The sequence below is a fragment of the Octopus bimaculoides genome, chromosome 1, assembly GCF_001194135.2.
Source record: "Octopus bimaculoides isolate UCB-OBI-ISO-001 chromosome 1, ASM119413v2, whole genome shotgun sequence".
NCBI classification, from domain to species: domain Eukaryota; kingdom Metazoa; phylum Mollusca; class Cephalopoda; order Octopoda; family Octopodidae; genus Octopus; species Octopus bimaculoides.
The window spans coordinates 156,933,032-156,958,931 of NC_068981.1; the positions used below are offsets into that span (position 1 = coordinate 156,933,032).

The 25,900-nt window shown below is 32.0% G+C and overlaps 1 protein-coding gene across 1 annotated transcript in view; it reads right to left on the bottom strand.

Annotated features, from left to right (window-relative positions):
• Positions 1 to 2,005: 2,005 nt before the first annotated feature.
• The window catches only part of LOC106871411 (protein disulfide-isomerase TMX3), a 121,624-nt gene continuing 97,729 nt past the window's right edge, over positions 2,006 to 25,900 (bottom strand). The window contains exons 10-14 of the mRNA XM_014917836.2: positions 15,270 to 15,323; positions 13,849 to 14,041; positions 11,371 to 11,439; positions 9,855 to 10,023; positions 2,006 to 8,224 (exon numbers count right to left, since the gene is read on the bottom strand). Coding sequence (XP_014773322.1) covers positions 8,160 to 8,224; positions 9,855 to 10,023; positions 11,371 to 11,439; positions 13,849 to 14,041; positions 15,270 to 15,323 — 550 coding nt within the window. The 3' untranslated portion in view covers positions 2,006 to 8,159. The remainder of the gene's footprint in view (positions 8,225 to 9,854; positions 10,024 to 11,370; positions 11,440 to 13,848; positions 14,042 to 15,269; positions 15,324 to 25,900) is intronic.

The window sequence follows — 25,900 nt, forward strand, 5'->3', positions numbered from 1 at the left end:
ATATATATATATATATATATATATATATATAAATTCGCAGTCTCCAGGCTTTACTCTATGCATTTCTTAACGCTAAAATAATTTATATGTATGTATACATACCCCACTCAGACTAGTTGCACTCAACTTCTAATAACATATATAAAAAATATGTCCACACATTACTGAAAATATAAACTAGTGGAGTATATAAAGATCCCCTAAGTTTATAGCTGAAGAATATCTCACGAGAGATCTCAACGAACCAATTAGATATTCCGAATAGTGTCATAAATTTACATGAGAAATATGACAGATATTAGACATCATTAATGGATTTGTAATAAAGATAAAGAAATGTCTAAGAGATTAAATTGGTCACCGATGAAGAAAACAAGCACAAAAATCCGATTCTGGAAGGCAAGAGTTCAAGTTTATAAAAAAACAGTCTTTAAATAAATAAAGACAGTATGTGTGTCTCTGTTCATTATGCTCCGTGAGAGATGAGAAACAAGGCACAGAGAGAGTAAATATGCTTTGCAACGACATGGCTGACTGACCAAGATAAACGAGAGATCTTTCTCTCATCTGTTCTTAATTGCAGTTCCCTTACATACTGCAAAAGGGACTACTGATTGACCAGGTACAGCCAATGTAAAATAGGATCAAGCTGTGTAGTTGGTTTCTGATAGGATCGATTTTACAGTCTGGTACCAATTTGTACACAGATAATATATATATATTGGGCATTCAAAATTCATTTTTAATAAATCTTACTGTTTTCTGCAGTAGCTGTAATTAATAGCTAATAAAAGTACAGTTAATAGGTAGGTATTAATTGATACAACAAAGTCAAACTGAATGCTAGCCAAGATTTTCATACCGTTAGGTATGTAATAGTGAGAGCTAAAAAGAAGTAAGGAAGGGAAGCCAACGGTTGCAGAATATGCTACAAACCTTAAAAAAAAATCTATCACTGGTGTCCAAGGATCTAATTTGTGAACACACAATTCTACTTTTTCTTTTGTCAACGTTGATTATACGATTCTTAGAATTTTTATTACAAACTATATACCTTCACAGAATCTTACACATATTTCATTTCGATTGTCTGTTACTTCAACTGAGGAAGATAAGTAATATCTATTGCCTCTGAAAGTCCCCATAGACTGGCAAGAAAGTTGCGTATAAATTTATAATAAGACCATTCAATTATTACTCTTCTCAACATTTCTATCAATCTCATCAAAAATATCGACCATTTAAACAAAACAATGTAGTGCCAGATATTGAAAAAGCAATAGTTACAATGGGAATATGGGTTTACTGGATCAAAGCTGTCTTGAGATTTAACAGCAATGCCACTTGTTACAATCCTGTCACAGTTGTATAAATGAAAATATCACATGATCTTTCATCAAAAGTAACTTACAACTATTAGAGGTTGGCATTGTGATCATTGAATAAGAGGACCTCAGAAAATTGAGACATTTTTCAATGTTTGGTTAATGTTGGTGGTTGACCTCTAACTATCTCATAGTACGTAACAGTTATGATTAGAGAGTCAACTGAGTTTCAATATTTTTTAATATTTCCCCCTGATAAGCAGTGTTTATTTTTATGTCTTTGTAAAATGATTCAGAGAACCAACGTTAAACTACACCCAATTCAAGTACACCCCTTGGGTTAAATGATATCATGTTGCAAACAGTACTGAATGATAGCAATGTTTTTACAAGGACTCAAATCTGAATAGTGAGAAAATGCTAAAACATTTGCTGTATTCCTGGCTAACAGCATTATCGGTTAGACGCTCCAGTAACAATATATAACACACACAGGAATCATTATTTGAAAATCTCACTTAAATACATAATATACCATACACACACAAACACATACATTCACACAAGGCAGCGATATAAAAGAAGCAAACGTCTGTTTGAATACGTCGTAATTATTTAATGAAAAAATATATACTAGTCACACAGAATTAATATTTTAAAACATACAACTCAGATTACGATTAAGAAAACAATATAATCAAGAACTTTATTCAAATACGATGACATCGAAATAGCTTTGAAAGTGGTTTTTATAAAGGCTAGCTTAATTCAGTTTTAAGTTAGGATGTGTTTTGACTGAAATTCAAATTTGGAAGAACTGTATAAAAATCAATGAAATAAATCGTCCTCCACGTAGTTATTCTTTTCTAATTTGCAACTGGAAAATGTTACTTTTTCATCAAATTTCCATTTTGCACATTAGTTCCTTCCTTGGTTGCAGGATTTATTTATTATTTTTTTTCTTATCAGGTTTTTCAAAAGAGAGTTTATCATGAAAACGTTTAAATCATAACCAAATATGTTTTTCAGTATTCATTACAAGTGTGAGAAACAAGGTAATATCTGTTTGTAGAAAAGGAATAGTTTCCCCAGATAAAAGAGCTATATTTGAATGTAATCTGGACACTTGATATCGTTGAATGGTGCAAATTTTATTATAAAAAGGTTTTGATGATTCAAGCAGAAAACGAAATTGGAACCGATAAGAATTAAGTGGTTAATGAAGTGGTTTTTAAATCTGGCAACTTACATGAAATGTATGTTACATTAATGCTAACATATTTCAATGCAGTGAACATAGATCTAATATAAAAATAATTATAAAAATAATTATGTAGCAAGGCAAGGACAACATTAGCTCAATAATTTATATTATTTCAATCATTTCTGCGAGTCTTGCACAATATTCAACATCTATTTAGTGACAGCCTTCAGCAAGTATAGTGATTAACACATTACTAAGCTCTTAAAACCAAAACAAGTTCACAGTTGTCCCTCACTACGTTAAGATGATTAAAGGTATATTAGTGAATAACTAACGTTGTCTTTCCCTCAACACATAATTACATTAAATTTTTGATGCCCACAACATTAATTACATTAACATTAACGTTTTTCATGCATATGGTGCCTCTGAGTAAATTACATCGGTAATTCATTTCTTTTAATAACACACACAAATAAGTTCTTCCAAATTCAAATGTTATCAAGTATAAGGCCATGGCTTTTATATATATATATAATCACTGCCTTATCCTGATAACTAGGTTCTTTGATATTTTCATGCACCAGCTTACATTTACATATTATTGCCACCATCCTATTGCATCAATTCACCTGACATGCCAACTCTTTTTAAATATAAACTTAGATAAAACCCTCCATGTTTTAATCTCTGCTATAAATCTCATCCATTGCTCAGATTTGCTTCATACTTACTTTTCAATAATTTCTAGATTAATTTCTCATAACATTTATCTTATTTTCAATGGAAGTCACCCATCATCTATCGATTTTGTGGCTCCAATACAAAACTTCGATTAACTGAAATGAATGTAATACTTTCTTTCACTTTGCCAGTTTTTTAAAGATACTAGGTAAATTTTACTTCTAAGATTAACCACCAGAGTATAGGAATATCACATTTTGAAATGGAATTTAGATTTATTACAGAAATTAAATAAAATTTATTTATTCATTATTTCAACATTGCACATTTTTTTTTTTTAATTCCTTCAATAAGCATTTTAAATTTGAAATCCATTTATCAAGGAAAAGATTTTAAATTATCTGGAAAACATGGCAAAAAAGTTATGAGCTCAGTGATTATTATTTTCAGAAATAAAACTTGAAAAAAGAAAACGAGAGAAAAATAAACGTCATGAGTAGTATATTTTAAAATCAAAGCACTGAGCTGCTTTAAATATTTGGGAGAGAGAGAAAGAGAACCCTTTAAGAGATAAAAAGTTTACTCTGTGGACTCATTTATAAAGAAAATTCTATTATATCCCCCATTAAAAGAAAAAGTAAAAAGAGGAATGTTATAAAAATTTAGTTGAACATATATAAGTTCGTTATGCTAAAGAAAAGACATTCAAACCCAAAGTGATGACAAAATGAATTAAAAAAATTAAAAAATTTAATTGTTACAAAAAGTTACAGAATGTGAAAATACTATTAGTATTGGGTTGATGAGGAGGGGGTGTGTCCAAAATGACATGTGGTCAAATAAAATAAAAACAAAATAAAAGCAAACAAAAGAAAAGTGCATTAGAATGAGTTATATAACATTTCTGGTGTGCACAAAATAGCTTTTTATGGAGCATATAAAAAAAGAAAATATCATTCACACGGCTTGTATCAATCAGAAGATATGGAAGAAGATACTTGCCACGCAGTGAGATGAAACCAAGAACTCAGGATTGCAAAGCAAACTTCTCATATATATATATATATATATATATATATATATAAATAACCATCAAAGAATTCATAAATCAGAAAAAAATATGCTCCTATTAATCAAAATATACACTATCATAGATCTATTTCAGCCAATCTTATCAATCAGTTTTCTATTTTGTATTAGATAACAGCACTGTTATGTAACACCCATATGTTACTTAACAGTACTTATCTAACATCAAGTACAAAGCTGATTAGTAAGATTGACTGAAATAGATCTATAATACTGTATACTATACTATATATATATATATATATATATATATATATACACACACACACACACACACATACACACACCTACATATATACTTACATGGTGAACATGTGTATGCATATATATATGTACATCATTTGATCTGCAACCTTTTTCCTAATCACTTCAAATTCATTAGTCACTAAATTAATGTTTTCTCTGTGAAGTTCTAGTTGGACCTTTTCTTGAACAGCAAAATAGACCATCATTATATAAAAATACTATTCACCTCAAAGGTCAAAAAATATTTTTGCTATATCAATAACTAATAACATTTTGAACAAACATTGGCAACGTTTGTGAATAAGACAAAGATTCAACTTAACTCTGAAGATATTTTACTTATTTATTTTTTTATCTGCAATATGGGTGCAGACAATAAGGCCTACTGAGTCCATACATCAACGCAAAACGTGTGGTACTTTTCAAAGATCACCAGTAATATTTTTCTTTTTTTCTTTTTTTTACTATAGGCACAAGGCCTGAAATTTTGGGGAGAAGTGAACTAGTTGATTTCATTAACCCCAGGCCTTGATTGGTACATATTTTATCAGCCCTGAAAGGTAAAGTTGACTTTGGTTGAATTTGAACTCAGAATATAAGGCCAGAGAAAATGAAAGGCCATCAGTATATTAAAAACAGAGATGATAATCAGAACTTTATCATAATGTACCTTTGAATTTGCATTTTATTCCAATTAATATCTTCTTAATAATATTTTTATTCAGTGCCTAAAATATAAATACTAAAAAACAAATCAAATAAAAAATAATTTAATATTACAAAGAAAATGTTCAAAGCCACAACAGCATCTAAGACATCATTCCTTAGTTGATGGATGTTTAATATATAACACTAACCCTCATCCTATCATCTTGCACACAACTTACTCATCAGATCTGAGTATCTTTTAAACAGTTTATTGTTTTGTTATTTTTGTCTTGATATTTCAATATTTTACCAAAAATTGTTTATATTTGTCAGTCTTTGAATCACAGTATATAAACTAGACATTATCATTTAGTGTCTATTTATTACAAAGTAATTTAGAGGCAGTTACCACAAACTGTTATAAACACCTGAAAATTAAATTATGCTGTAACTTTACATGCACAAACACACACACACACACACATACTACTGTATGTGAGGGTGCATAACAATGGAACATTTCCTGGCAAGGAGATTCAATACAGAAAAGTAGCTTCAAATTTATTTTTAAAATCATTTTGACAGGGACTAGTAGTTTCACCAGACAATTTATTCAACCGGTGATGAAATGTTTTGTTGCTAATGTCTATAATGTATAATAAATATTAGAAAGAAAGTTTTTCACCACTGGTTAAATAAGCTGTCAGGCAAAAACTTGAAGACCCGGTAAAAACAAATTTGTGTGTGTGTGTGTATGTGTCTATAGAAAGAGAGAGACTTTTTTACTGGTTCTGGTTTCAGCAGTAAAATGGTCCATTTAAGTGGCTAATTAGAATAACAAACACAATAACAATTATTATACAAAATAGAAATAATAAATAACTTAATGTTGAGCTAAAAATATACTTTAAAAAATTCATAATTTTCTTTCAAATTACATACATAATGCAGGCTCAAAAAACAATTAAATATTTATAGAAACAAGTTACTTTATTTGCAATGCAAATATATTCAATTCTTATTTAAAATTTTTAAATAAAATAGCTCTGGTACAAAAACAAAATGTATTTAAATCAACACTGAAATAACATACTTGCTGGTCATTCTATCACTTCTACATACAACAACAACATTGTTTTTCTCTTGGGACCTAATCATCCCAGGCCATTCATTGTTTGTATATGTTCCTTTATCTACTATCAGGAATATGCGGTGACATTTCACCCCACAACAAAGTTATCTCAATACTTTTTCTTATGACATAATAACAACTGATACTATTCTTAAAGAAGCCAAAAGGCAAAGAGTAGTTGGGCTTTATGGTGTACTCTATTGTGTTCCCCAGAATTATTTAATATTCATTTTACATATTTTCCCTATTTTTTATATAAACAACTTTTCTACATCCAATACTACCTCCTAGTGACAATTTCTAATTGATTTTCCAGTTGTGTACCTCCACTGGTTTGGTGGATGCCCAAAAATGTATAAATGTTGCTAACAGAATCAGTTCTGGTACATGCAAGTAAAGACTGTTTTTATGTCATTCTCATGTTAATGAGTATAGAAGAGCCAAGTCCTACAAAGGTCATTACAATACAGCTAGTGCCAACTAAATAGAATTCTCACTACCTGTTGATAGATATCAAGCTAATATAGAGAGTGTTGTCAAATGTATAAAATAATATGACTATAACATAATATAAAATATGACGGATATTCAAGTGTTACATTCTCATTCTTTGCTTGAATGTACTTAAATTGGAAAAGTTACTCTTGAGATTATTTGACTATTTTTAACTGATAGTTCCCTATAGAATATGATGATCCTTTAAGAAATAACAAAAACAAAAATGTTAAAATATATATTCCTGTAGTTAATATTTAAAATGAAAATAGGTGTAAACTCTTCTTTTTTTTTTTTTTTTTTTTTTTTTTTTTTTTTTTTTTTTTTTTGTCAAGGTTTTCACATTTATGTCCAATATGAACCAACACACCAAGAGATGAATAATGTCAATGGCAAAGGCTGCAAGACTCAGTCATAAACAGAAATAACCATTATCTTACAATTATTACCAAGGTAACAGGTTTCTATGGATTGGTAGATTTATTGGAATGGTGCAAAATGAAGAGAATGATTTAAACTTAGAACAATGGGTTAGCCTACATATCTATAGAATATAAATGTTCAACCTGGTGCTGTCCATCTCAATGTTATCAGTTCAGGAATTCTCAAGTAGCGAAGTGACAGAAAGAGTACAGTGCTAAGACTAAATGCCTTTTAGTATTCAGTTTTACCTTTTCATATCTTAAGATCAAATCTCACTGGAGTCGGCTTTGCAACTTCAAGAACAAGACACTGTGCTGGAGTTTTGTTGCTATATAAAACTTCAGTAATTTGGAATCTCTATAAAGAGATACACAATTCAATGATATGTTGGAAAATATAGATATTTACTTCTAGATGCACATTATAAGTCCACTCACAGTACTGCATAATAGGAATAATATCCATTTTCAAGACATGATGATTATATATCATGTCAAGTAATATGAATTACTGTAGGCATTCATTTTTATTTCCTTCAATAATTCTGGGAGGAAGGAAACAGTAAATAATAAAGGTTTAATTTCAATTTTTTTTTAATGTTTTATTAATATATTTTTTATGTATTTATTTATATATATTTTTGTTAACTTGTTTTCCTGCACTACATTCCTTACTTGTCACAGGTTTATATCATCCTGTAAGAGGTGGGTGGCAGTTGATTTAGACAGACAAATATAAAAGGAAGAAGGGAGACGGGGACAAATAAATAAACATAAAATGCATGGAAGATGTGAGAGTTATTTTTAAAAAAAATGAGTTTTCCATGACGAAGACAGGAAAGCTGTTCAAGATAGCAGTTCCATTGGCGGCTGATAAAGGGATTAATGGATGAGATCAATTAAATGAGACAACCTTATTCAGATTTTAAATGTTTTGGACATTTGTGTGGAACTGCTTTCGGACAGGGTTTTGGTCCATCTGAAAAACAACAGAAACATATTTAATTGTAAGGTAATGTGTATGCGTGTATGTGTATTTGAACGTGTAAGTAGAGGAGGTATGTGTTAGATTTTGTTTTTATATGAAGTGGTAGATATATGAGAGAGGTTGTGGGTTGTGACAGATGTAGAAAAAGAATGAAGCTGTGTATGTGTGTCAAAAGTTATATATGTTCATGAGAGACTGTATGAGTGTAAGTCTGATTTTGTATGTAGTTGAGAATATGTGAGAGAGAAGTTGAAGATATCTGTAAAAAGAGGTACAAAAGAAAGGTTGCAAGAATATATGAAAGATTGTACATGAAGTTAGACTGCATAAAATAATGTGTATGCCTGAAAGAGAGAGAGAGAGAGGTTTGTAATGATGTATTAATTTATAAATGTTTATATGATCAATATTGTGTGTTTCTTGTAAGTGCTGTAGAGTCAATGCGACCTGTTAATATGACTGTTATAGTACATATATTAATGAATTTATGTAAATTATATACATGTAATTGTGTGTGAGAAAATACAAACAAAACTGTAGCATTGCATAGATTAAGAATGAAATTGATTATAAAGATAAAGATGAAGCTTATATTTGATCCATATAACAGATACTACACTCACAATATACACATACTCACATACACACTTACTCTCACATACATACATATAGTCATACAAAGATACAATAAACTCTTCACTAATTGAGTTCATAGCCAGCTTTTGATTTCCATCATCAGTTTTACATCCACTTTTCCATGCTAGCATGGGTTGGATGCATGATTACAGTCCAAGCCAATATTTGATGTTACAGCCTTCCCAGATGTCCTGCAGTCCACGTCTCATTTATACATTCAGTTTTACTCATATTGTTAATGATCAAGGGAAATCATGAATGTCTCCTTGTTTTCTCTACACAATAAACCTAAAGCACATACACCAATGTGAGTAATGTCATTACTCACATCAATGGTCTATCAATGGTGGAAGTTTAGAAAAGTTAAGCCAACTTCCAGAGATAACAACAAGATATGTTTCAAACCTCTAATTAATTCTGTCTGATCTTAGTGCCAGCTCACCCATGCAGAATAAATAATTTATCATCATCATTTTTACATCAACTTTTTCACACTGGCATAAGTCAGAATTTTGTTGAGGTGAATTTTCTATAGCTGGATACCTTTCCTGTCACCAATCCTCACCTGTTTCCAAGTAAGGTATATTTCTCCCGTAACCAGGTATGTTTCACATAGAAGATTGTGAGTGAAGAACACCATTTGCATGGCAATAACATTTGTTTACAACTATCACACAATGTCAAGGCAAGAAGACACACGAACAACACACACAAATACACATGCACACACACACACACACTCACATATATGCATATATGTGATAGGTTTCTTTCAGTTCCCATCAACCAAATCCACTTACAAGGCTTCTGTCAGTCCAGGGTTATAGTGGGAGTGACTTTCCAAGGTGCCATGCAATGGGGTTGAACACAGAAACATGTGGTTGAGAAGCAAACAACTTACTATTTACAACAAACCAATATACATGCCACTTCCATTACATAGCTCAATCAATCTAAAACAGCATCAAATATAATTTTTGTTTACCATGTTTACTTTGTTTATGACTGTCTTCATCTTCATCTTCAGCATCAGATAAAGCAGTTTCTTGATCAAAGGGCTCCATACAACAAATACTATAGCAAACAACACTAATAATAACTGTTGGCAGGCCAAACATCAAAAGAAATAACCATCGTGATGCTGTCCATATGGCCTGGAAATCGGAGAAAGTGAAAAATGAATATTTTTAATACAGGAAAGACTGGTCAAGAAATTCGGTTGGATAAAAAGAGCAAAAGGAAATAAACCCTACAAAGAAAACACCAGGTGACTAGAATACATAAAGGTTACTAAAGTAATGATTTTTAATAGCATTTTAAGATAGAGAATACTGACTGAAACACCTTAAGTATTAAAGCAATGATTCTTTTATAATGGTTAAGCCATATTAAAAAAAAACAAAAACGGACTTGTGTGTGTGAATATGTCAGAATATGATGAAATTAGAAAAGGGATACAGTAGTGAGATTTTTTTTTTTTGTTTTTTTTTTTTAGGCCAGTTGAGTTCCCAACTTGTTTACCATTCTCCACCAGAACCATTACAGTTGATGTCTGCAATCTCAACCATGGTCAATAACCTTGAGAAAAGATGAGCTCTATCCATCAAATTTACCATTAACACATTATAAAGTCATCAGTGACACTAAACAATCTGAGTTACAGAACATGCCATCAGAAATAGATTGCAACAACCTATTTTTCTGACTAAGGTGGACTTGTGTCAGAGTAAAAATTCACAATGTAAACAGTTTATGTTTTGGAAGGAATTTAGGTTGTTTTAGTATCAATGATAGTGTTGTTACTGTGCTGTGACAAGTTCACTTTACTTTCCGCTTCAAATCAACTAAATTCTTTCTAGTTGATTTCAGATGGAGTAGATAACACACTAGATATCCAGTCCTGCATTGGACAAAACAAACAACATTACTACATTACTAGCAGTGATAAACAGTGGATATATATTCAACATATCCCACTATAACTTGCATCAATATTGAATTCTTTAAAATAAACATTTTTCTTCTTTTTTTTTCTTTGTTTTTTTTTTTTTTTGCATTATATCTTTTAATGGAATCTGCTTTTAAAGAGTGTATATATGTGTGAATGAATGACTGAATGTGTGTGTATACCTTCTGTTGCATTGGCAATAATATAGAGGGTCACAGATAGTATTGATGTGACAACAATGTATTCCAACTGATGTGTCACTTCACCTACCATTGGAGGCCCCATATCTAGGCAGGAATTTGAATTGATTAAATACAGTACACAATGCTTCCAGTTGGCGTTCCAACTCTCACTAGCAACACGACAATTTATTAAAATTATAACTATGATGAAGGCAGGTAGAGAAACTAGTTCTCTAAATATCTAGAAGTATTAAAAATAACAGAGAAAATGAAAAAAATAAATTAGCCAAACACAAGAAACAGTATTGTGAAATAAATACCCACTAAAAAGATTTAAAAGATTGTTAAAAATCGAAAGAAAATGTACATACCATAACCGTTGACCATATATCATAACCGATTCTTTTTAGTCTTTGAGTAAATCCTGTACCTCCTTGGGCCTACAAGAAAAATATACAGCAAAATTTAAATATTTGATGCAAGTATTGGAATAATAATAGATGGCTTTACAAAAAGTATTCAGTTTTAATATCCTCATTCTAAACCTTGAAACCTATCATTTGACCACTTAGCAAACAAATTAATGTCCAGAAATGGCTTTATGGTGATAATATAGTGGGTAAAGTGAGATAGTTAGATAAAATTTCAGTGCAGACCAGGAAATAAAAGAGAATCTGAATTCTAGAGGTTTGCAAACATACACTCAATTCAATGAATGCAGAGGGAAAATATTCTTTCACTCATTTTTTGCTTTAGATGATACAAAGTTCTACAGAGTAATTATAAGGAAAATTATTCTTCAGAATTAAATTATATACAACTATGATAGTATTATGATGTATGTTTAATTGGAGGGTGCCAGTTTATGAGGCTTCTGATTTAGACCTTGCCTAATAGTACAATGTATTATCAACAAAATAATTCAAACAATATAACCTTTTAAATTAAAGATTCAGGATTTTAACCAATGTCTTTTGAGAAAAATTTAAATATTTGATGCGAGTATTGGAATAATGATAGATGATTTTACAACAAGTATTCAGCTTTAACATCCTCATTCTAAACCTTGAAACCTATCATTTGACCACTTAGCAAACAAATTTATGTCCACAAGTGGCTTTATGGTGATAATACAGTGGGTAAAGGATCTAAGTGTTGCAGAAGGTAATGTGCAATATTCAGCTTGGAGTGAGGAAAAGATTGAGTGTATTAGGATGACAGATGAAAGATCAATACAAACAGAAGAAAAAAAGATCGCTTAAAACAGAAAAGGTTCCATAATATGTGTCAATTGCATATATGTTATTGAAGCCTCCACAAATAATGATCAGAATAGAATTAAGTTTATCTAACTGTATCACTGAAGGAAAGAGGGCGATTAAATGCTAGGTGGTATTGCAAAGTTCAGAGTTAGATGATATGACATAGTTTGAAACAAAATAATTGAAAGTTTTCAGATCTTATGTAAAGTTAAGACAGATGGAGACAGATTTGGTAGATTATGAATAAGTATTTACTCCAGTTTCACACAAAGAGAAAACACAGTGGCAACCTACATCCCAATGGTTAAAAAGCAGATGTATTGCAGCATCTATACAAGTGAAAAATACTGCCTACATCAGCTGGAAGTGATCACCTGCCATGACAAACAAGAGATATTCACTCACCAGCACAAGGCTTACACAAGTGGAATCAAACATCAACATGCAGCTGTTCACACTGAACCTCAACTACTTCAACACTACCAGTTTGGGGAGGGCCCATAAAGGTCATAAACACTACCACTCCTCTTCTGATTGAATAATAAATAAAAATTTCAATTTGCAATTTGTGTAGAAAATGAATGGGAAAGACAGATTTTGAGATTTGTATTTCTCTAAAGGAAAATATACTCTTTTACTTGTTTCAGTCATTTGACTGTGGCCATGCTGGAGCACCGCCTTTAGTCAAGCAAATCAACCGCAGGACTTATTCTTTGGAAGCCTAGTACTTATTCTATCGGTCTCTTTTGCTGAACCACTAAGTTACGGGGACGTAAACACACCACCATTGGTTGTCAAGCGATGCTGGGTGGGGACAAATATACAAACATACATATATATATATATATATATACACACATATATACGACGGGCTTCTTTCAGTCTCTGTCTACCAAATCCACTCACAAGGCTTTGGTCGGCCCGAGGCTATAGTAGAAGACACTTGCCAAAGGTGCCACGCAGTGGGACTGAACCCGGAACCATGTGGTTGGTAAGCAAGCTACTTACCACACAGCCACTCCTATGCCTATGTATATGTATTACCTTTGCTGGAATTGTTGAATATAATTGAAGGTGGTTTGGATACCTAGGACTATAGTAAAAGAGGAGTAAATTTTCAAGAAAAAAAAACTTGAATTTTCTTTTCTTGTTTACTTATTAAAATTTCTGTCCAGACTAGAAAATAAGAGAGAATATGAATTTTAGAGATTTGCAAATATACACTCAATTCAATGAATGCAGAGGGAAAATATTCTTTCACTCATTTTTTGCTTTACATGATACAGAGTTCTACAGAGTAATTATAAGGAAAATTATTCTTCAGAATTAAATTATATACAACTATGATAGTATGGATCATTAGAAGGTACAGATTTATGAGACTTCTGATTTAGACCTTGCCTAACAGTACAATGTATTATCAACAGAATAATTCAAACAATATAACCTTTTAAATTAAAGGTTCAGTATTTTAGCAAATGCTTTTTGAGCTACCACTTATCAAACAAGTGTTCTATTGTAAGAAATTCTTTACCCCCAAATAAATGAAAGCAATAGTAGAAAATAAGAAAACCCAGCAATACTTACAGTAACTTTTCCTTCAGAAACATCTATAAGGAACTGACTATACTCTGCAAGAGTAAGATCTTTGATCTCTTTCTCTGGCATATAGTAGTACTGTGACTCAGAATCATAAACAAGTAATGTTGGCATTTCAATAGTAGACATGGTAATACTATTCAATGGTTCAGAGTCATTCAAATGAGCAAACTGAAACTGGCTGATAAAAGAAAAAGAGAAAATATACATTGAATTTATCGGATTTAACTTTGTGTGTGTTTATATATACAATATATATATGTATATATATATATATATATATATATATAGTTCAAAGAATTCTTTACATCAAAATATAAGTTCAAAATGATAAGGCTGGTATTTTAGATAATTTTAAACAGTGAATCCTCTCAAAAATCTAGGGCTGCATAGTATGTATGGCTATAAGCACAGATGTCAAGTTTCTGTTAGAGTAAGGATGTATATACACAGAGAGTGGAGGCAAATGGCTTAGTAGTTAGGGTGTTTCACTCCTGATTGTAAGATTGTGGTTTCAATTCCTGAACTGGGTGTGGTTTTAAGCAAAACACTTCATTCCACATGACTCCAGTCCACTCTGCTGATAAAAATGAGTAATCATGTGACAGACTGGTGTCTGGTCCAGAGGAGAATATATATGCAGCAGAATCCTGAAATCTGATTTGAGAAGGATCTTTGATCCCTTCTGATATACACAGACAGTGCTCTTTAAAACTATATTCCTACATATATTGACAGCATACTAATATTATAGTATATACAAAATTCTAAAAATTACATACTCTATAATTGTAAATTAGATAAAAATATATAAACAATGAGGCTTAAAAATCTGTGTAGTAAGAAGTCTGCTTCTCAACTACATGGTTCCAAGTTCAGTCCCACTACATGACACCTTGGGCTGACCAAAACCTCATGAGTGGATTTCATCATCATCATTTAACGTCCGCTTTCCATGCTAGCATGGGTTGGACGATTTGACTGAGGACTGGTGAACCAGATGTTAAACGACGATGATGATGATGATATTGTATATATGTAAATATAGATTACATTGTGGCCATCACTTAAAATCAAGGATGACTTGGTAGCTTGTACTATACTTTTGCTGATTTTTTCAGTTGTCAATGAGGTCATGAGCAGACAGAGACTCCCTCTTAGCCCTCCGACCATTAGCCTTCCTACCCATAATTAAATGGGACATCCAAGATGTAAACAGCTGGAGCTGAGAGAGTTGCAACAAAATATTACTGCTACTCATTTCTGCTGAGTAGACTGGAGCAATGTGAAATGAAGGACTTTGTTTGACCTTATGATTATCAGCCCAACACCCTGACCAGTAGGCCATGTGTCTTCACATACACACACACATATATTAGTCATTTAACAAGTTAAATAAAATGGCTTACTTGTGAAACTTCTTCTTTTGATTCAACGCTAATTCAATAGACATTTTTTCATACCTGAAACAAAAAGGAATATATTCATAAGTTGAATTGCTTACATTCCACTAAATTGGTTGCACAATTTGGTTTAACGGGGACCTATGTTAAATAGGTGTGAAAGTTTTATCCTATTTTTTTACTCCATTTAGTCATGGCAAGAAGGCCAGGACATCATAAATGTCACTACAAAACTACATCTCAATGAACCATGGCTTCAGTTTGAGTCCCAGTCATGCATTTACATTTTAGGAAAGATATGAGCAATACTAATTCCCAACAATAAGGCTACATGGTGTTGAAAGGACATTTAATGTGAAATTGATGGGAACTGGAGATGCTCATCATCATTGTGATGACAGTGATAAGAGCAATGGTGATTGTGATGACAATGGTGGTGGTAGTGGAGATAATTATGAGAGTGGGATGTCAGAAACATGATAGAACAGTAGAGTAGATTTTGGAGCTATCTAGTTATAGCTTATAGTTTATTTGTTATATCTCAGGAGTTCATCATCATCATCATCGTCGTTTAACGTCTGCTTTCCATGCTAGCATGGGTTGGACAATTTGACTGAGGACTGGTGAAACCAGATGGCTACACCAGGCTCCAATCTGATTTGGCAGAGTTTCTACAGCTGGATGCCCTTCCTAATGCCAACCACTCAATAAGATCTAGGTTTTACTTCAGTGACTACAGAGCTTCAGAACAAATTTCTGAGCTTACATCAAAGAAAGAACACACTATTAGTGTTTTCCTTATTATTACTGAGAGGCAAGTTATCTGATCGATGAACATGTGCTCCTACTTTAATTTTGAGATTTTGACCAAAAGATATGCATTAAAACCAAGACTACATATGATATCATGTAGAGCATTTATCAATTCATAAGCTCTAAATTGTCATCCATAATTATTGTACCTTACCTATTGAGAAACTCCACTCATTAATCATCATCATCATCATCATCGTTTAACATCCGCCTTCCATGCTAGCATGGGTTGGACGATTTGACTGAGGACTGGTGAAACCGGATGGCAACACCAGGCTCCAATCTAATTTGGCAGAGTTTCTACACCTGGATGCCCTTCCTAACGCCAACCACTCAGAGAATGGATCCTAAATGAATCTTAGATTTGTTTTTGTAATTATTATAGTTCAACCATTGGACAGTCCTGGTTAAGTAAATTTACGACCAAAGACACTCCAGCTGTGACCATCATATTTTTATCCAAACACAATAAATCTAACTCTATGTATTATCTAAAGTGTCTGTCATTTTTTAAGACTGTAGTGTATGATTTGAGGGAGACTTAATTGTTATTTCTAACAGGTTGAGAGACGACACTGAGACTCCCTCATGAGCTCATCAGATTTTAAGACTGCAATCGGGCTTCTCCAGTTGTTGAACATTCTCTCTCTCTCTCTCTCTCTCTCTCTCTCTCTCTCTCTCTCTCTCTCTTGTTTTGGTTTACATCCTACAAATCCCTTCATGAAATTTGCAGGGAAATGTCTACCTCATCCCAATCTCTAAACATTTCTTTGCACACTTTACCTTACTGAGGATTTTTTTATTTGTTAAAAGTCACTCTTGGTTTAAATTCTTATAAGGCACTTCCTCCCACTCTTCTTTTCCAGATCATTTCCTCTTAAACTTCCCCAGTCTCTTAGCAAACTTCTGTCTTTTTACCAAGGTTCCCAGCCTTTTACATGTTTTTTTACCCATTGACAATTTTTTGAGAGTAAATGTATGTAAATTTATCTCTATTCTGTTTTGTTATATAATTTAAGTTTACACTCCTACAACACAATAAAGAGAAAAAATTAAATATTGTTGCTAAACATTATTAAAGTTCAACTAACAAAAATAATAAAATACACACAATATTATTTCACTTTTTTATGAACTGAAGTTAAACCGATACCAGAATCAAACACAGACTTGTGAATTAGTAATACTGTAATTAAGAATTATACAATAGAGATTATTAAACCTAAAATAGAAAGAATTTTTTTTTTTTCAAAATAGGCTAACTGCAAATTTTCTTCTCAATTTCAGATTTTAAATATTTAATTGAAACTAAAATATAAATCCAGAATCAGCAAATTTATTCCCTGGGTAAACGAAATATAGCTCCTGGGGATAAATCTATTCATTTACATACATCTCTTTCTTCATTCTTTTTTCAATGGGGCGTGGACAACTCTTTTGATACCAACCCACCTGACACCACTCTTGGTTCTACAATATAAACATCCTATTTTACAGTGGTCTACATTAAAACTTAACCTCAAAATTTCAGGCTAATTTATGTTCCAAACACCAGCTTAATACTGACAAAATTATTCTATTCAAAATTTGATACCAATATTTTTAAATGTAAAAAAATTGTCAAAGTAGATTTCCTTAGGAAAAAATTTAGTGTTAATAATGACATTGTTTAACTATGTTTGCATTCTACCTACTCTTCATAGTTTCACAATACTTACATATAAAAACATTACAATAGTGATTTGGTAGGATATGTTTGATACCCCTGATCATTCCAGTTAATGAACTGAGTTTCATATAATTGTTCCATGATACAAAGTGTAAAAATGAATATCAACTAAGACAGGTATGTCATTTAATGACCTACTAAACTTTCAATTAACAACATGCAAACTACTTTTGATCAACAGTTAGAACTGATTCATTTATGTCCTTAATTTCTGAGGGAAAAAAGTTGTGAATATCACAACTTCTCATTGCATCTTCTCCAGGAATCTGACCTGACCATTCAAGAGATTTTAAAATCTTCTGCAATTCAGATATTCTAGAAATGTCAGAAACATCACAATCTGGAACAATCTGTGACAATAATTATTTTGATATGGTAATATGACCAGTAGATACAATAAACTATCAATAGCATCACATGGTCCTACATTTATACAGCTTGTCTCTATAAATGATGCTATCTGAATAAGCCACAATTTTTTATTAAAACAACTAGAATTGTTTCTAGAATTGAAAAATACTTCTCTATTATTTTATACATTCAAAAAGACCTAAAATTTTCTGTAATAGTTATAGAAAACTCTGAGGACTTGCATCCCATTTTTTCCCTTCTTTCTTTCTAAACTGATTGTCTATTTTGTCTGGGAATATTCCTTATCTTAAATTGGTATTAGTCTAGAATTATTTTCCCTTTCTCTGTTTGTGGGATAGTGTGAAATAACAAAGCCACCTTTTCTTATTTCTAAGTAGGTTGATAAACAGTTTCTCACATTTGCTTAAAATAAAAAAAACCTTTCCAACTTTTTTTAACCATTTATTTTTATCTTTCTTTCTCTCTCTCTCTCTCTCTCTCTGTGTCCCATATGTATGTGTGATATATATATATATATATATATATATATATATATATAGAGAGAGAGAGAGAGAGAGAGAGATGGTGTGTGTCTGTACACATACATACATTTACTACATTACAGAAAACACACATATAAGTTAGTACAAATATTTCGCCATATTACATACTTAAAAATAAACAAAACCATCCTCTCTAGATGTCATTTCTTTTGTTCTCCCTAACACACTATATCTGTTGTTCAGATTTTTCTTTTCGCTCCTTTTTCATTATCAACTTATCAACATCAGAATGACTCAGTTATCAAAATTTACCCCAGGTTCTACATACTGAGGTTATCACTCACATTTGTTTTATTTATTCATTCTGTTTTTTTGTTTTTTTGTTTTTTTTTTGCTATCCAACAGGAAAACAAAATTCTGTTCATAGAATGGAAAGATGCTTCCTGCTATGAAAGGGTTTACAGAGTAGGTGTTTGTTTCATCTGAGATTTGGAAACATGTAAGATTTGATAGAAATTCACTAGAGAGAAATTTTAGATAAGGCAGTTCTGAACATAAGCATTTATTGTTTGGTGTTATGTTGAGAGAGAAGGGGGAGGAGTAAAGAGAGAGAAAGAGAGTAGAGTGTGGGAGTTAGAAATTGATTTTAATAGTACTAAGGTACTAGATGGCTTGTACAGAGTATAGGATTTTATTGTAATGGCTCAGGTAATAAAGATGCAATATGACACTTAGGCACAAAGAGAGAGTTGGCCAATAAAATAGATTTTTTTTTTTCATATTTGGGTTTACAGAAAGCCGTTTACCTCCATGAACTCATTCTGCTAGAAATAGCCAAATCATATGCTGCTATTTCATTTTTTAATGTTTTTTCGAATGTGAAAAAAGAATACATTATGCCTGAGAAGTAACTATAGCCATCCTTTGAAATGCACAAATCATGAAGCTAGATGATGATATATAGGCACATGAGTGGCTGTGTGGTAAGAAGCTTGCTTCCCTACCACATGGTTCCAAGTTCAGTCCCACTGCATGACACCTTGGACAAGTGTCTTCTACTATAGCCTCAGGCTAACCAAAGCCTTGTAAGTGGATTTGGTAAACAGAAACTGAAAGAAGCCTGTTGTATATACATGTATGTATCAATGTGTCTGTGTCTTTGTGTCTGTATTTGCACCCCCCACCACCACCACTTGAAAACCAGTGTTGGTGTGTTTACATCCCTGTAACTTAACAGTTCAGCAAAAGACTGATAAAATAAGTACCAGGCTTCAAAAGAAAAAAAGTCTTGGGGTCAATTTGTTCAGCTAATACCCTTCAAGGTGGTGCCCAAGCATGGCCACAGTCAAATGACTGAAACAGATAAAGGTAAAAGATATGAGATGAATGTGATGTGTTTGTTTAACCCCAGATCAGTTATGATCAATAGACTTTCAATCACGCCCATTCCACCCCTAACTATCACACCTTTTATCTAGATACAGTGCAATCTCTGATACTACTACATTCTCTACATACATTCTCCAGACTATCTTTTAAGAAATTAGTATGTGACTTAAGTTAAATCTGATTACTATTTCCAGCAACTTGAGTAACTGCAAAGAAACCACCTTGCTGGATTAAGTGAAGAAAGGCTGAAGTTGAAAGGCAAATAAATGAGAAACTGGACTTCGCTAGGTCGATACAAGGGTATTTCACTGGACTGCAGTTGTGGGGAAGAAGGACTGAGAAAAAGTGTTTAATGTAAAGTTGAAAGGAAGTGACACAAAATAGAGATAATGAGAATCACACAGCCAAGCTTGCATCACAGAGATTATGATATCTTTCCAAAAGCCAGATAATACACAGCTGATGTGCCTATACAAAATCAAAGTAAATTTTGCAACACATTTCTACTCATACACCTGGTATTGAGTTCCCATTACATATGCAAAGTTATTCACACAATAAACAAACCTTCACTCACAAACATTTTAAGTCACTTAGTCATTGCTATAGTTACTACAAAGGTCTTTGCAAAGAATTTTCTATTTGTATAATGCCCCTACTAACCCACTCATCTCATCGAACACCCCTTCTCTCTTCACATTTACTGTGCTTCACCTTTATGAACCTACATTAAGGCTTTTTATATATATATATATATATATATATATATATATATATATATATATATATATATATTTCTAATCTTTTCTCCCAAGAACTGCCTCTCTTTGGAGGATCCTCACTGCTTATATTTTCTCACAACCACTGACCTTCAGAAAGTTCAAACCAAGCTAAACTGCATTAAACTCCCCTACCTGTAGCACCCCAACCCTTGTCCCAGCAAAGGAGAACATTGAAAGATCATGAGTGTACCCTTTCAAATCAGACTGTTATAAAAGTAGAAAGAAAATTTGGAGTAATCTAAACTCCATATCATAAAATATCGAAGTCATTGCTTTAGAGTTTGCAACAATACCACCTCATACAATAAATGATTACATGACTTTGTAAACAACATCAGAGTTCCACAAGCTACTTAGAATTTCACAAGAGAAAATGTGATTTTGAAAGACTTAAACAAGAACTGAAACTTTAATCTTCAGATTGCATGTGCTCTCTCTCTCTCTCTTTAACTTGGGGTTTTATCTCGAAATTTCTTTTACAAAACTAAGTACTTTTCACATACAAAATAACTGATATACTGCACTAAACCTTACATAATTTTCAGTACACACAGACACAAACACAGAATAATACTAATAATACAGTCAGAAACACTAACACACAGATACATAAAAACAATAGTCACCACCAACGCTAACAATTTGCCAGAGACGTGATAAATAGATAACAGCTATTAATCATATCTAATAATCAACATCAAAATACAACCAGCCCATCTTAACAGCGAGTTCATCTTTATATATCTGCATAGTTTCTGAATTATTTCTAACAGATTGATAACAGGAATACCTTTCTGGCAGTAGTTATTCAATCAGAAATAAAGAATTACATTCTTTACAACAGTTTGAAAATGAAAATAATAATAACCGGCACTGCTATATGAATCTATATACCTAAATGGTTGCTTAAATTGTAGATAGTTCGAAGTCTTAGTCCTCATAGCAATTAGATCATTGATGAAGATATGAACACACAAGCGAGGTGGGTCAGAGGAATTTGTAAATTAGTTATTTGCAAGTATTTTTGTATATTTTAAATATATTGTGTGTTATTATTTAAGGACTGATATAATTTTCCTGTTAAAAGAGGTAAAAAATTGCATCTGACAGAACACACTAGAAAGATTAAGACATGATAACTACGAGAACAAAGGAATGCAAGATTAAATATCTAGCCCCAAAATATAGAATGAAATGTCCATAGAGTATTTAATTTTAATACCAGTGAGGTCACCATCATATTCACTCAACCAATTCACTTCTACATTTAATGCACTGATTACCTAAAACTGCAGACATATTTATAAAAAAGGTCAATCAATGTATATAGTTAACTAAAACATATATCCTGATAAGCCAATGAGGGAGTCACTATGAATTTTTTTAAACAGAAGAAAAGAAGTATTGGGAAATGTAGTTAGAAAATACAGAATAACCCCAGCTAAAAACCTTTAATATCATAGATCAACCTGGTCAGGGATGACCTGGTGTTAAACAACAACATACAACTTGATAGTTATGTGCCCAGGAACCCAGACATTTTAATAGATTTTCTTAGTTCCCAATCTTGTCACATCTGCCTTTAATTATTCACCACTTGTGACTTTAACCATTTAAAATGAAAGCACTTTTTTTTTCTTTTCTTGTTTTGGAAATTTACTTTATTCTTCACTTCAAGGCTATTATCATATAGTTTGATACAGAACAACATTAAAAAGAAAAGAGAAAAGAATGATGTGATGAAACAGAATAAGAGAGAGAGAAGCTTATAAGTTATCCACCTTGATTCTCATGTTGCTGCTATATGAATGATAGATGGAGAACACTTCAGCCATTGAAGAACATTAAAACAAATGTGTAGAAAAGACTGACAGAATGTACAAGAGAAAAATAAGATATACATATTACACTATATTTCAGAAACTATGTACATATAGATGTTTGTTCACCTTTTTAATTACCCTTCAGAATTAAACAGATAATTTTTAAAGGGCAACATAAATGCATGCTTTAAGAAACAGGATGTTATATTCAGAAGTAGGACTAGATTCAAAATGTTGGAGGTGATAAGAGAAACATAAAGATCCTAAAGAAGAGACACCAAATCTGACTGCCATTCAAAGAACCCTTTGTATTGTCATGTCAACAGCTAGATACAGATATGTGAGGACATTACTGTTTCTAAGTTCCAAGTGCTTCTTTCATCAGAAAGATCATTAAGTGCAAGAGCCAACAAATAAGACTACCCACTACCATTACTAACTCACAGACTTCACTCCTCCGGAAGTTGAAACACACTAACCCTAATATATGAAAGCCTCTTTTAAACCAAACAGTAGAAATCTACATTAAACAATATTTTATCAACCCCAGTTTATTTTTCAGGCTTATTTATATTCACCAAAAATGACTTATACAGTAGCATTAAGAACCCAATACTAATACTAATTTCCGAAAATTAAATTACCAAAATTACTAGTAAACTAATTTGTTTTAGTGGCCACAATATTCAAACCTTAGCAACAAAGTTTCAGTGATACCGTAGTTCCAAATTCATGCTGCATTATCAAAGAAAACATGCCAAAGTATACATGATGTGCGTTTTATTTACCGTAGTACAATGGCAGAGAAATTATTCCCATCTAAAGTAGGTTTAACTTGTCAACCTATTACCAATGTAATCTTACCCACATCAAAATGTATGTCACTAGTGTCACTATTATATTATTTTTAACTCCTAGAACAATTGAGAGATATTGACCAAACTATTCTAGATTGAATGCAAATGGTGGAGGGGGGGGGGTCTCTTTCTCAACTGCCTCTCTCTCTCTCTCACACACACATTCATTCATTCATTAATTCTTTTCACCTTTAGTGAATGAACATTATTGAAAATTATGTGTAAATATCAGGTTTTACTTTCTTTTCCCTCACAATACTCTAATCTTGACATAATTTAGGCTATTTATTTGCAGAATTGAAGCATAGGCTATTGGCAGTGCTAAATGAACAGCTTTAGGTGATTGCTAATGCACTTTTACAAGTGCAATATGTTCTTGACAAAACTATGCTTTTGTTCAAGCTGTTCCACAACTGAATTTTCTCTTTCATAAACTTAATTAGAAATTATACAAAACCTAATCCGCAAACTTTATGCTTTTCAACTTTTAAACTATTTTTAAATAAATCATCATCATCATTATTATTATAATTATTGTTATTGTTATTATTATGTCTGGATAAGAGGAACTGTTACCATAAACTTTGCACATCATCCTAGACTAGTAATTTTAGCACCATTAATGTTCAGTACCTATAGAGAAAATATGAGCAAGGAGAGTATTCCAATGATACAATTCCAAATAGGAATAGTTGAGCAAAGTACTCAATACATGGCTGAAACACTAGAGACAACAAACAGAAGTAGATTAATCATTTGGTATACATATTGCTTTTCAATCATGCAAGAACTTCTGTAGTGGTAAGAGAAGAGACAAGAGAGGACACAGCATGTTCATAAGCACATGCTTGTTGTTATTGTTAGTGCTATGTTCACACGGATGAAACAAACTTACGATCAAAGGTGTTTTAACCATCATTAACCCATCTGATGATATCTATGTCATTTTATTTTTAAGGCAGTAAGTAGAGTGTGATGAGAAAGATTTTCTCCTTCTTTCTAGCAGGTCAGGCAATGCATAGAGGCTTACTCGGGATGTTGATGAGTGAGGGTTTGCTAGACAATTGGTGAAAGATCTAGAATTTCAGTGTGTATAACAAATGTTCTGTCTCAATTATGGGAGGAGCAGCAGTACATGTAAGTATACTTTGTAATTGGTCAACAACTGCTCAAAATCAAACTATTTTCTGACCCTAAAAAGGAAACCTAACTTTTCTAACACTGATTTTATCTTTCATCTCTCTGAAGTGTGATAGAATAACTTCAAGAAATATAATGGAACTAATTCAATCAACTACATTTCTCTTACTTCATATAAAAAAAAAGAAGAAAAAAAAGAATCTTACTATCCAGTCAAAAATAGTTAAGTATTAGACTTAATATTTTGCTTCTGTAAGCATTATTTAGTAGGACATAATATTATCACTGATATTCTAACTATTCCTGGCATCTGATAAATATGATCACAGAATAAAAGTTGCTGCTGTTGTTACAACTTATGCTAAGTATAATAAATAGCTTTTGGCTATGTTGGAAGTCTGTATATTTTAAATGTTAGAAATTTTAAATTATCTTGGTATCGTATGACAATTAGGTTGAAATAAAGTAAACAGCTTCACATATCAAGCTGCTTTATATTACTGCTGGCATCATATAACAAATGACTTTATATCATGTTATACAGTAGTTTTTAAATATTATTAGTATCAATTTCATAATTTGTATTATTGAGTAATTATAATCAGTTGCTTTCATAACATCTAATGTAATGCTTTACTATTTAATGTTCAAATCCTATTGTGATGCCCTTTACTCTGTTATAGGTCAATAAATAAGTACCAGTAATAAATTTTAAGTTGAAATTCTGACTTAGGATTTCTACTTAGAACATCAGGGCAAAGAACTGAATGCAATCATTTGACCTACTAGAAATAGGAACCAAATCTCTCTGAGATTATACCACACAATTTGAAAAAAGAAATGAACATTAGATGATGTGGTCTAAGATGGATTCTTCTGGATGAGAAAATGATACCAGTTAGAGGATAATAATAAGAGGAGACTGGAGTAGTTTGGCAATATAGTTAGAAGACCATTCAATAGCTATGTAGCACTGATTTCCCACCATGACATTTCAAAGTACCTCTGTATATACCACAACTTCAGCCTATGTCTGCACATTATTAGCTATAACATACTAAGCCTTCTGCAGAGAGAATATTAGCATCTGACTAATAGAATGTGTTCCTTAAACAAAAAGCAAGAGAAGATGGCTCCAGTTTGATCAGATGAAAGCTGGAGTAATGCATGATGGTCAGGATCATTAAAACTTTCTGCAAAAATTTTAAATTAACTTTGTTTCAAATCTCACCCTCTTCCCCCCCCCCCCC